The following is a 12,122-nucleotide window of genomic DNA, read 5'->3' as shown; positions in this document are numbered from 1 at the left end:
GTCACACAAACACCCGAGGGTGAAATATCCCAAATACCACATCATTTACTCCCTCCAGCCTTCATCAGCAGAGTTTAGTCGGCAGTCTGGCAGGTTCACGCAGCAGCCCTGCCAGCTAGGGTTAGAGTGTGAGTGTGTGAGCAGGAATAGACTAAAATAAAAGTGTAAGAAAAAAATAATTACAGGATCTCATTATCAGCAAATAAAAAAAATAAACAGGTGTTTGGGTGTGTGTGTGTGTGTGTGTGTGAGAGGGAGAGAGGGAGGGAGGGAGAAAACAGGTGATGTGATAAGAAAGGTGAGCGCTGTGGTGGGTGTGTCCAAGACTCGTTCTTTCAGACACTCTCCCAGGTCTCATATAAACCTTGTTGAACCTGTTACTGCCAATACACCTGTAAAACACACACACACACAGGCCTTCACCAGACACTGTGTGTAAGTGGTTCTGACTACTACTTGTTAGGTGGCAGTGTGCATGAGTGTAGCTACACTTCACCTTTGGAGTTGGAGTATCTCTTCCTGTTCTCCACCTTTGGACCGTAAGCTGAGCTTCCTGTGCCAGGACGTCTTGGACTTTGTCCCTGTTATGATTATACTTTATTCCTGTTTATACTCTCACGCTGGACTAAACCGCTCGCCTGCATCACAGCGGGCACAAACAAGACGCCTTCATCTTTCTGAACTCGCGTTACATCTACCAGCTCTCCTGGTGGATTTCTCTCCATTTCTGTGATTTGAATCGGAGGCTTCGTCTGCAAAGGCTGCAACTGTTGGTGTGCTGTTTGTGTGTGTGAGCGGCAGCAGCCCCTTGGGGTTGCATATTTGGGCAGTATGATGGAGGAGGTGTCCGTGATGATGGCATATGATGCCCATGTTATGGAGCAGATGAGCGAGGAGGAGATCCTGGCCTGTCTGGTGGCTGAAACAGGACCAAAATTCACAGTAAGACTCTCATTGCATTTTAGTCAATTGTATAAGAATTTACTTTCCTTATAGAGCGCAACAAACATCTCAACATTAACAAACCAAAACCATGGCATGATTGGAGTATTTGTAGGGATATGAAAAGCAAACAAAGAATTTTCCCTTTTCAGTCAATGCAGTGCACCTAAAAACCTGCAGATACAAAACTTAGTTCTGCAACTTTTTCCTACATCAACAGACAAACAATTGCTTAAGAGTTAGACTGATCCAAAAAGCCAAAATGAAACTTGTACACTTCCTATACTGACTGACAGCTACAAGCATGAGCAGACTCCACACTGCAACTTAAAGCACATTCCCCTGCATGACAGATGTGTGATTGGAGACAGAAGGAAATGCATTCTGATTGCTAATTTTAGATATCTGAGATATGGAAATTGTCATTTCAGGCTTGAAAAAAAATTCTCCTCCACTATTATTCCTAAATTATCATCCCTCCCATGTGCTCAGGTGTATCTTATCTTTGCTTTATTCTTATCTGGATCTGTTTTATAGGGCCTGGTCTTGATTTGTTGTGCTCATACTGCATCCGGCATCAGATCAGTTTGGGGATAGCTTTCTTCCTTTCAGTCAAATGTGACAGTTTCTCCACATTACTGTGTCTCATTAGACTTGACTCTCTTCCCTCAGGTTCCGACAAAGAAAGCCAAACTGAGGGAAAGTCGGCTTCAGATAATGGATGATGTTGAGAAAGAAGACCCTTTGGACAAGTACCTGGTCAGAAATCTTTGACTTCCTCCAGTAATAAAAGCATTGAAGTTATTCCACTGATAAAAAAAACAGCCACAACATAAAATCCTTTCCCATCTCAGCAGCAGATAAAAGCTACATTCTCCTCTTCTTTTTCTGAAGTGACCTGATTTCTGGTCTTAAGCTTTCTGAAGGCTGGAGTCTTTGTGCTGCCGTCTGCTACGGACCCTGATAGATTTCTGCGTGTTTTTCCAGAAGGAAAACCGTCAGCTCCAGCAGGCCAGCCTCCGTCTGGAGCAGGAGAACGACAACCTGGCCCACAGACTAATCACCAGCAAGGTCGCCCTGAGGAACGCTCTGGACGAGGTACGATTAGCTGCAGCTCTTCCCAAAAAAAGGGTAAAAAGGTTTCATTTAAAAATGCATAATCACCTGCTCGAGGTCACCATTGTGACATTTCAGCACTGGAGCTCAAAATGTCCACCAGCCTCTGCTTGAACATACTCTCATTTTATCTGGAGAGACATGAAGCGTATACCCATGCTTTAAGATTGTCTTTTTTTTTAATGAAATGGTTCAGCAAAAGCCTGATATATCCTGGTGTGGAGGTGATCGAAACTTTGAATGGGGATTTAATTTTCTTTGTGTTTAAGTTTTCTAACTTTATCACTAAAAAACGAGAAAAAAGCCAAGATGGACAATTTAAGTAGGTTTGATTTCTCCAGTTTTACACAATACTGTGATTTATGAATTTTGCTGTACGCATGAAGGCCTAAAATTACATTTTTAAATTTTATTTTGTGAACTGGTTTTCTTTATTTTAGACCATTTGTAATATTTTTTGCTTTCTGATAACATCATTTCTTCGTTCATTTGAAATAAAATGATTTAACTGATAAATTCTGCTGTTTGTGCCGTGTTGCCAGGCGGAGGACAGAGTGGATGAACTCACCAAAGACCTTCTGCAGACCAGACATCGGCTGCAGGCCACGGAGGAGGAGAAGAGCGGGAAGGAGGAGGAAGCTGCAATGGCAAGAAGAAAGATTTTCATGTTTCTGATTATTAGAATGCCATATAATCATAGTCATAGGAGCATGCAGGAGTAAAGGATTTCTCCTCTTACAGCTAAAGGAGGTGTTTCGGAGAGAGCTGGAGAAAGCTGAGCAGGACGTCAGGAGGTCATCTGGCATCGTCGCAGAATACAAACAGGTACAGAGAATCAGTGACAGCGTGATGGGAATGTGAAAAATGAAAATGAGACTGCCGGGAATTAGGAAGCACACTTTATAAAAGACATATTAATAAAGGATTCTCTTGTGTTTTGCTTAATGATGCTAATATCAGATGCTCTTTCTCTCAGATCTGCTCTCAGCTGACAAACCGTCTGGAGAGGCAGCAGGCCGCCCACAAAGACGAGCTAGATTCACTCAAGGTGACAACGTGTACTTTCATCTCTGCTTTTATGTAGTCGGTTCATGTTGTAGGAAATCATTTTCAAAAAGTGTTAACGCCTCAGTTGCTTAACCTTCCCATTAGAGATCATTTATTACAGCAGGTGTCAGTGGTTTTTAATTGCCTGGATGTCATATTTGGGGCGGAAATGTCTTCATCCCATCTCGTATTATATCTGTTTTCTCTTATTTTCCGTGTCTGCAGAGTGCAGTGAAGGCCTGCGCTCGCTGTCAGCACATTGTAGAAAGACACGAACCACTGAGTGCAGGTCAGACCTCTCCAACAGCAGCTCTGACAGAAGGCCAGGGGCTGCTGACTGAACCAGGCCGGGAGGAAGACAGTGAAGGTCCTGAGAAGGCAGAGCAGAGGAGGGAGGACCAGGAGAAGGAGTCCCTCAGGGATCAGGTCAGGGAGCTGGAACAGGAGTTGGCCCGGACCAAACTCCAGATGGTGGAGGCTAAGTGCAAAATCCAGGTACATTTTGGCACATACAGTACCCTCACACCAGCGTGCGGGTCAAATGATAATTATCAGAATGTACATGAAACTGTATTTGTACTTGCGGGGACTTTCCAGGGAATGTACGCTGAATTCATGAACCTAATTATCTCAATTACCTGCCCAATTTTCTGTAAACATAAGCCCTTGAAAATAAATGATCGGAGCGGATCCCCCAAAGTCTAGGTCCTGTTGGTGGTTAGGTAAAACACATTTGACAGCACTAGAAAGCAGAAGTGATATAGTAGATTAGAGTGGAAAGGAAAAGGGAAAATATTCATTCACAAGGAAACAAGCGTCATTTCTGATCTTAGCAAATTCCCAGTTTAAATTCGAAACCCTAAATCCAACCTTTATCCTTAGTAAGCCCCTTTAGAAAGTGATAATAATAATAAAGTGTAATAATTTCCCTCGATAAGAACACTGTAATAGTATACTGTGATATACTGGAAAGAAACCTAAATATCAGTATGTACATTTTAAGCACTTTATTTCTTTCGGTGCCAACTTGAAGTGATAGAAAAAATGTATCTAAAAAAGCTTATTAAATTGTGTTTCACTATACTTTAAAATGTGTTATTCCTGTAGTAGTAGTAGTATTTCAATGTACTTAAAATAAGTATATTGTAAAGCAATACTACTTCACATGACTTTATTGTATTTCTTCTTAAATACACTGCAAAACATGCTACGCATATGCTATGCAAACATGCATATGCTATGATCAGTCTAAATATAAGAACAGTTCCAGTGGATCTACATGTACTATAACTACTATCAGTATGATGTTGATGAACTGACTCAAGAAAGTCATATTGAATTCATATTTTATAGAAGTAGTATTAAGGTACAATTAAAATAAGTATGCTAATAATAAGTCTATTATACTTTGAAAGTACAGTACAATAATATACCATTAGTACATTATTTAAAATTATAGTTTGATCAGTTTAAGTGTAATAAAGTGGATTTTCTTATACTTATACTTTACGTCTTATAAAATGAAGACTTTTAAAAATATTTTTATGACAATATTATAGTGTTTTTAAATGTTTTTGAACTTAGAGCAAAGTTCACACTTTTCATTTGTGTTATTTTCGAACAGGAGCTGGAGCACCAGAGGGGAGTCCTGGCCAACGATCTGCAGGAAGCAAAGAACAGCTGGATCAGCAAGGCCTTCACCTCCCTGCGGACGTCCAGCGGAGGGCTTCATGGAATTAGCATACCCAGGGACGGGGCTCCAACACTGGGCTGGAGCCTCCACAGCGGCTCCCTGTCTGGATGGAGCAGCAAGAAGCTGTCGTGGCCTCACAGAGACAACCGAGAGAATGTGTGACAGCTTAGATCACCTAAAACTGGACATTGTAGACTGATCAAGCCTCTTTAAGCGTGAGCAAAGTAATGTACACTGTGCATTCAATACTATAGCTGCTATTTTTCATTTTGTGCACTAGAGGGCAGACTAGAGCACAAAATGAGCAGAGGAGAGTACCTGAGAATACGCACAGGTGCTGCTAGACAAGTACCCTCTTGTCTATTAATCACTTTCCAAGAACTGCATTCACTGATGAAGCTCCTCCTATATACTGTATGTACAACTAACCCATGTGCCATGTGAGCTTTTTCTGTATCATTATTTAAGTTGTAAACAATTAAAGTACAAGATTAAAGAAAGTATGACACAGACTTTTTGTTTATGACATAAAGAAAGTTGACGCATCAACAGAGATGTAATGTAAAACGGTTATTTCTGAGGGAGGCTTTCCTGTGATACACCGCACTGGCTCTTCCTCTTTCATTTTGACCACATCTGCTTTTAAAGCTTCGATCAGCAGCTGCTCAAGAAACACAGAGACGAGTCGACAGCAGCAGGCTCTCTGTTATCAGCGAACTTTGACACGTGGAATCGAGCAGGTCTCAACAGAACAGCAAAGAACAAAAGAGCAGAATTGTCTTTAAGGGTTGGCTGCACCTATAGATTATAGACCTATTTAGAGAAGCTACACTCAGGTAGTAATTACTATTCTCAAAGGCTGATGGCTGCAATGGTTGGTCGTGTGTGTGTCACTGTGACGCTCCTCATGTGTGTCCTTGGAGGCCGAGCACTGGATCTGCTGAGAGCAACATCAGGGAGTGAGTACCAGTCTGTCCCAATATACTCGGTGTGTAGCTCATGGTGTGGGTTTAAGTGAAAAATTATTATTCTATTTTATTTAAATTCACAGCTCTGTAGTTGAACTGTGGTCACAGAGTCCGTCTTTTTTTTTTTTTTTCATTTATTAGTTAATATTTCATTAATTTGGTCTTTTAAGTTACAAGCAAAAAAAATGTTTTCTGTGTTGTATGTTCTGCTTATGTTGCACATTATTTGACTTCATGTAACCCTTCCAGCAGATCCTGCCTCCACTCCCGCAGTGCACTGCTGGTGCGCGAGCTATCCAAACGTGACTCTTTGCTCCTGGCCTGAGCCTCCTCACTCCCCACCGACACACTACGTTGCCACCTACAGGTAAATCTGACAAAGAAAACAGCTGTCCTCCTCCTCCTCTTCCTCCTCCTCCTCCTCCTCCTGACCCCTGTGGTCAAGTGTTGTCAGGCAACTCATTTGTGTTTATGTGTTTTGTTAGTGAGAGACACAACCAGTCAGTCACCGAGCCGTGCCATCTCATCCCACCCGACTCTTCATCCCCCGCTCTAAACTCATCATCATCAGTCCCATCTGAACAGGTACCAGTTTAATGACCTCTGCAGCAGTGATCTGCAGATAGACCATCTCGAGCTGAGGAAGGGGTTTTCCAGAACAATCAGACTTCAGCCAGAATGAAACCAAGCACACATTACTCATTGATCGGGAATGTTATGATGAAAACAAATAAAAATATACTCTAATGCAGCAGCTTTAAACTCTATTTCCAAACTGGTCACAGTGGACTGGCTACATTTTGGAAAAACCCCTTTCCCCTTTCTTGCAATAGCTGTAACAGACCGCAAACAAGTTTCAGGTTTGACATGTGGTCTGCCAGTGGGAGAAATAAGTAGCACTGTGCTTGGTTTCTAGCAATTATTCATTCATTATGGACAGAAGTGTACAACCCCCACAGCACCCACCCTCTCCTGCGTAGATGAATTTTTCAAATAAATAAAAAAAATATGCTGCATATGTGTGTAGAAAATAGCTAATTATTTCCATTAAGTGGGCATTTTCCTAATGAAATATATATATAAAACATATATAAAATGCTGTAAATACTGTATAAAAACTGCAAATAATATGTTCTACCTGGCATCACATATGATCTGGTGTCTGTTTTAGCTCTGGCACTGCCAACTGCCCACTCTGAAGCTTCTTACCGACTACATCATCAATGTCACAGCTGTTTATTCTGGCGGAAGCAGCTCCCATCTCACAAGTTTTATGCTGGAGGATATTGGTGAGAACTGACATTATACATAATCAAATGTAAAATTATAAAGAAAGCGATGAATGTATGAATATATGTGTTACTACCGGAACAGTTTTACATCTTAGCTTGATATGATAAGGGAGTGTATTCGCATAAGAAGAAGAAGAAATAATCCCCTCTGTGTCTCTCTTTCTGTCGTGCAGTGAAACCAGACCCCCCTGAGGACGTGCGGGTTTCCCCTAATAATATCAGAGACCTGTTTTTGCAGTGGTCTCCTCCCTGCACCTGGGCCAACCTGGACATCTTCCCCCTGAAATACCAGATAATGTACCAGTGGGAAACCAGGGGCACCCCAAAATCTGTCAGTGTAAGTATCATCGTCATCAGAGCCTGCTCAGATCAAAATGCAGTCATAACAGCAACGTGATTAAAAACTCCACCTCTGACACACACACACACACACACACAGGCACTGATACTGCACGTGGGCAATCAAAATTACCCAAACTTTTCAGGCAAAGTTTCAGAAAGTCCTGTCATTTGTGCACTCTCCTTTCTCTTTGTTTATGTTGCCAATTCATTATCTGAAACAATCTAATATTTCAAGCTTTAAAGCGTTTAACTGTGGGGTATTACCTTTTCTGTTTGCTTTTATAAGTAAATATTGTCTTTTAGAAGTGTTACATAATCATGCCATTTTCTCATAAGTCAACCCTTAAAAATGAATTATAGGTTGCATCTAATGCCTTTTAGTCATTGTTAATAAATCATTTACTAAAGCTTTATTGATCAGTCATTAATAAGAGCAACTGTTGGATCATTGGGATTGGCTGACCTCCTTTGGCTGATGTTCAATCTGGACCAAAGTCAGCACTTCATGGACTTGTTTTATTGCAGACTTTAGGGCTTATTAGAAAGTCTTATATTTACCCAAAAGTGAATAATAATGACAACTACCATTTATAACAGTATTATTAGCTGATAGAAAAGATAAACTTTGCCCACAACCTGGAAACCCAAAAGTTGTTCTTACTATTCTGATATAATATCTTTATATTAGTATTTAAAATTAATAAAGCCTTGAGTTACAACTTCTACATCTTGTGTAAAATGACCACATATATTTCCAGCTGATAAATGCTGATTGGAAAACATGTTTGATGATTCGTGATCGTCTTCTCTTCCAGCTGGGTCCCATTGAGAGCACCAAGGTTGAGCTGAAGAAGCTGACCCCAGGGAGGACCTACCTGTTCCAGGTGTGCGCCATGGAACTGCTGGGTCTGGGCAAGTGTAGCAACTGGAGCTCACCTGTAAACGTCACCATACCAAGGACGTAGCCGTAGACACTCACACTCGCTCTCACACTCTGTTTTATTTACCTCTCTCCTTTTAAGCTAATGGGGACGTCAAACTGAAGACGTACAGACAGCTTGATGCGTCGTTGTTTTCACTGCACATACAATGTTGATATTTGGTTTTATTTATAAAGGAATACACTTCCATTTAAACGTAACTGTCTTAGTTTGTTGTAACACTGTCACTTTGTGTTGGTTGTTGTTTGTTTGTCTTTGAGGAAACTGATATTTAAGTAACATTGTGTGAAAAATTTCATAAAAATAAAGCATTTTAAATAAATCCAAACAATGGTCAGTCAACTACATCCACCACAAGTGGGGTGACAAACTCAGAGTGTCTGACACCCAGAGTGAAGGACGGGGGTCTGGGAAGATGCACGTGAAATTTCTCCGGGCTGTATGCGCCCGGGCCGGGAACCGCAGAGGAGTAATTGGGCCTCTTAGTCCGGCTCTGCATGGAGAAGGAGGGCTGACGTTGGCGGTAGATGTCTGGGTTGGTGCTGTTGTATTTTCCCGGTCCTGGAGTCATGGAGAGATCTTCAGAGGGAGCTCCGACCTTCCTCCGGCCTGAGAAGCTGTAACTGGCACTGGTGGATTTGTTGGGAACCTGGCAGCCCAGCACATTAGGAAGACTGTAGCTGGTGGTGTGAAGAAAGCAGTACTTAGGTTGAGACTTCTCCTTTCAGATTTTGAAGCACTATCTCTGATTTAGAGGATAAGGCTGGTGATAGTCCAAGTGTTTGCTTGTTTCTCAATATTTCATTCAAAATAAGAAAAACTATCTGTCTAATAATCCAAACACTCTGCAAAAGTAATCTGTCTGTGTTCCGTCACCTGTTGGGTGCTGGCACAGCATCCACAGAGCGGTATCTGGTGCGGGCGCCAATGGTGTAGGATGGAGGTCTGCGGTGAGCATTGAGGGGTGGGGCCTTTTCTGGGCTGTAGGCCCCCGGTCCAGGAGTGTGGAACAGCTCAACTATGAACATATACACAAAAACTGGTTCAGGAAGTCTGCGTTTCTTTTCTTTATTGCCTTTATTAAATTGAAAAAACTCATGCTGATGCTTACTGCTGGTGTATTTTTTTATTTACACCATTTCACTCAACTTTTATGAGGCATGGAGGCGGATATCCCATAAGTCCCACTAATATACAGAAGATGCTGAGTAAATCAAGTAGGTGCTTTACAAATTTTTCTGTGTTCTACATAGGATGGTGTAATAAAACAATGTGTTATATGATGGATGGTGATCCTTTTCTTATCTTATTACCTGGATGCCTCTGTGTATGTTTTAGCCACTTCAACTTTTAGCCACTTCAACTTTTTTCTGTTTTCTGTGGACAGTATATATATATATATATATATATATATATATATATATATATGTCTGTCTGTCTTGTCTGTTGTGATACGTGCCCATACATGATGATGGTCAAGCAACCCAAAACATCATTAATAAATAAATAAATGAATACATATACCAGCAGTAAGGGAGTTTATATCACCTTTACTCCCTGTGCGCCTTCCTCTGCCCAAAATAGAGTATGATGGCGACTCCATCTGGCCAAACCGGGTAACCTTGGCACCAATGTGGTACTTTGGTCCTGGGCTGGAGTCTGAAGACACCACTACAGAAAACACAATTACATCATCCACAGACATCTTTTGACCTTATAAAGAGTAAACCAATTCCTGACAGGCACTTAGCCTAAAAAAGGTTAACATGAAACATTAAGGAGTAAAAGCTGGGTCACTGCAGATCAGTGTAAAACTCACTGCTCATGCGGCTGTGGAAGGAGTACGCAGGGCTGCTGGGTTTGGTGAAGTCATGGTTGATGTATCCAACTGTAGGGGGCAGAGCATAGCGCCCAGGTCCCGGGCCTGACAGTGAGCGAGAGGAGGAGGAGGAGGACGAGGAGGAGGACAGCGATGAAAATGATGCAACAGATTCAATTCCAAGCAGCAGTATAGCACACCCACCACGCTTTAGCGCAGGCCGGGTTGTCTCTGATGATTTCCATATGGAGCTCTTTGACTTATTTTCTATGGTCATGCATTTTAACGTCCTTCCTCGGTTTGTTTGGGAATGGATTCTAAACAAAGTAGAAATCTCAAACAAGTATTGAGCAACGGCTGTATAATGCTGTGAGATTTTATACCAAAACCAGTTCAGCTATAATACAGTCCATGTGGATGTATTAACACACACACACACACACACACACACACACACACAGGCATACAGACTTCTTAAACTGACCTCTTTCTCTAGCAGAGATTATTGGCCGTTTCTTCACCACCTCCTCCATACTCTGCCAACTTCTTTCTCCCTTCTTCTTTGTCCTCTTCCCTTCCTCTTTGGGTCCTCTGTCACTTCAGACACATCCTGTTCTTGTGTGGCTCTCTCCAGGTGATCAGCAGCCTCCCAGGCTGAATTATACATGACCACAAGGTGCAGAAACCCTATAGGCCCTGAGTACGCCCCAGCCCTGCTCTCCACCTCTCTTTCCCCAAGGTCCCTGCAGGACAAAAAGGTTTCACATCTGTGGCCACAAACTGTGGGACGTCTTAGATAGTTGAATAAGAGCAGCACTAAAGCTGCTGATTGTACAGATTCAGAGGGAAAGTGCTCTGTTGAAGTGAAGTCTTTAAGCACCGCAACATTAACCATGGCAGTAAGATGTGATGTAGTTCATTTGTCATTCTATTCCAAGGCATTAGGTTACTATGGTACAACAGTATGTGCTCTGAACCTCTCAACTGCACTATGTATACGGTAACTAACAGCATCTTGTATACATGCTATTAAAAATGAAAGGACTTACACTAATCTTCTGCTGTTTGACAAGCTGAACATCACTGTAATGAAAATCATGGACTGGTGAGTATTAAAATGTGACTTTTTTTTTTCTTAAAATATACTTCATCAGTATAAGATCTCTGAATGATTCTAATTTTCACAATTTTGAGGTGCTATTTTGTATTTCCATTTAATTCTGTTTTATGCTTACATGCATTATACATTGATACATTATGTGGACAATACTTCTGTAATTATACTCAAGTAGAATTATTAATGCAGGACTTTTACTTATAAAGGAGGATTCCTACAGTGTTGTATTGGTGCAATACTTAAGTAAAGGCAAAAACACTCAAAGGTTGAAGTGCAACTCTAGAGTAACCTGATACGCAGACAGAGCGACGGGAGATTTGTTGGAATGATAAAACACTATTGTTTGACATATATCTTAATAAAGAAAAAATACACATTTGAAATATATAATAACTAAAAGTTGTGTCAGTGCTTTTGGAAATAGAATAAAAACACTCAAGACTGCCCTCCCACTTTCAAAATAAATTTCTGTGATTGTGGGATTTGGGTTTGCAGCCAGAAAACTTCATCATGGTCCACAGTAGGTCACTTTATCTGTGAGGTTAGCACCTTACAGCATCTGAAAAGTGTCAACTGTGGCAGAAAAGCCCTGAGGAAGATTAACCTTTGGCAAAGACGACGCTGTTTCCTTTCCAGTGTGAGAAACTCAGGTAGAAATTCACCCTCTTGCTCTCTCAGTCTGTCCCTGAGGACAGAGGTAACTAAAGCCTTTAGTGCAGAGCCATGACCAAGAAAAACCCCACACTGGTTAAATATTAAGCACCAGTGACTCTTGAGTGATCACACGCTCAGTAACAAGACTCTGCAGTGTCACCAGCTGCAGATGAGCTCGCTGCACGAAGGAA

General features: G+C 41.5%; 3 protein-coding genes across 5 annotated transcripts; 2 read left to right on the top strand and 1 right to left on the bottom strand.

Annotated features, from left to right (window-relative positions):
- Window positions 1-403: 403 nt before the first annotated feature.
- On the top strand, window positions 404-5,304 carry LOC139633263 (rab GTPase-activating protein 1-like). The gene is made up of 8 exons (XM_071498824.1): window positions 404-942; window positions 1,615-1,701; window positions 1,930-2,040; window positions 2,601-2,705; window positions 2,800-2,883; window positions 3,035-3,106; window positions 3,331-3,600; window positions 4,730-5,304. Exons 1-8 carry the CDS (start codon window positions 832-834, stop codon window positions 4,958-4,960), a joined length of 1,071 nt encoding a protein of 356 aa, XP_071354925.1. The 5' UTR covers window positions 404-831; the 3' UTR covers window positions 4,961-5,304.
- Window positions 5,305-5,448: 144 nt separating this feature from the next.
- Window positions 5,449-8,664, top strand: ebi3 (Epstein-Barr virus induced 3). 2 transcript variants are annotated; one of them, XM_071498829.1, is made up of 6 exons: window positions 5,449-5,757; window positions 6,019-6,133; window positions 6,252-6,351; window positions 6,938-7,055; window positions 7,232-7,395; window positions 8,216-8,664. In XM_071498829.1, the coding sequence occupies exons 1-6, from the start codon at window positions 5,661-5,663 to the stop codon at window positions 8,363-8,365; spliced, it is 744 nt and encodes a 247-aa protein (XP_071354930.1). In that variant the 5' UTR covers window positions 5,449-5,660; the 3' UTR covers window positions 8,366-8,664. The 2 variants fall into 2 exon arrangements, with proteins under 2 accessions (XP_071354930.1, XP_071354929.1); XM_071498828.1 differs by having other exon boundaries at window positions 6,016-6,133; window positions 8,216-8,605.
- A 1-nt stretch (window position 8,665) lies between these two features.
- Window positions 8,666-11,146, bottom strand: odf3l2a (outer dense fiber of sperm tails 3-like 2a). 2 transcript variants are annotated; one of them, XM_071498827.1, is made up of 5 exons: window positions 10,645-11,146; window positions 10,161-10,265; window positions 9,890-10,012; window positions 9,218-9,359; window positions 8,666-9,021 (listed from the first exon to the last, which is right to left on the bottom strand). In XM_071498827.1, the coding sequence occupies exons 1-5, from the start codon at window positions 10,691-10,693 to the stop codon at window positions 8,676-8,678; spliced, it is 765 nt and encodes a 254-aa protein (XP_071354928.1). In that variant the 5' UTR covers window positions 10,694-11,146; the 3' UTR covers window positions 8,666-8,675. The 2 variants fall into 2 exon arrangements, with proteins under 2 accessions (XP_071354928.1, XP_071354926.1); XM_071498825.1 differs by lacking the exon at window positions 10,645-11,146 and having other exon boundaries at window positions 10,161-10,597.
- Between the last annotated feature and the right edge of the window lie 976 nt (window positions 11,147-12,122).

Source organism: Trachinotus anak, unplaced genomic scaffold (genome assembly GCF_046630095.1).
Source record: "Trachinotus anak isolate AG129_WGS33_773 ecotype Australia unplaced genomic scaffold, CSIRO_AGI_Tana_v1 ptg000015l, whole genome shotgun sequence".
In the NCBI taxonomy this organism is placed as follows: domain Eukaryota; kingdom Metazoa; phylum Chordata; class Actinopteri; order Carangiformes; family Carangidae; genus Trachinotus; species Trachinotus anak.
The sequence above is the reverse complement of the archived record's forward strand: the minus strand, read 5'-3'. Positions and strand labels throughout refer to the sequence as shown.

What these genes read in the sequence shown, in the direction of transcription:
- LOC139633263 (XM_071498824.1), top strand. Translation starts at nt 832, where the DNA reads ATGATGGAGGAGGTGTCCGTGATGATGGCATATGATGCCCATGTTATG. An exon ending in ACCCTTTGGACAAGTACCTG is followed by an intron (nt 1,702 to 1,929) that starts GTCAGAAATCTT and finishes GTGTTTTTCCAG; the next exon opens with AAGGAAAACCGTCAGCTCCA. An exon ending in ACGAGCTAGATTCACTCAAG is followed by an intron (nt 3,107 to 3,330) that starts GTGACAACGTGT and finishes CCGTGTCTGCAG; the next exon opens with AGTGCAGTGAAGGCCTGCGC.
- ebi3 (XM_071498828.1), top strand. Translation starts at nt 5,661, where the DNA reads ATGGCTGCAATGGTTGGTCGTGTGTGTGTCACTGTGACGCTCCTCATG. An exon ending in CATCAGTCCCATCTGAACAG is followed by an intron (nt 6,352 to 6,937) that starts GTACCAGTTTAA and finishes TGTCTGTTTTAG; the next exon opens with CTCTGGCACTGCCAACTGCC. An exon ending in GCACCCCAAAATCTGTCAGT is followed by an intron (nt 7,396 to 8,215) that starts GTAAGTATCATC and finishes CTTCTCTTCCAG; the next exon opens with CTGGGTCCCATTGAGAGCAC.
- odf3l2a (XM_071498825.1), bottom strand. Translation starts at nt 10,437, where the DNA reads ATGACCATAGAAAATAAGTCAAAGAGCTCCATATGGAAATCATCAGAG. An exon ending in AAGGCGCACAGGGAGTAAAG is followed by an intron (nt 9,360 to 9,889) that starts GTGATATAAACT and finishes ATATGTTCATAG; the next exon opens with TTGAGCTGTTCCACACTCCT. An exon ending in GCTGTGCCAGCACCCAACAG is followed by an intron (nt 9,022 to 9,217) that starts GTGACGGAACAC and finishes TCACACCACCAG; the next exon opens with CTACAGTCTTCCTAATGTGC.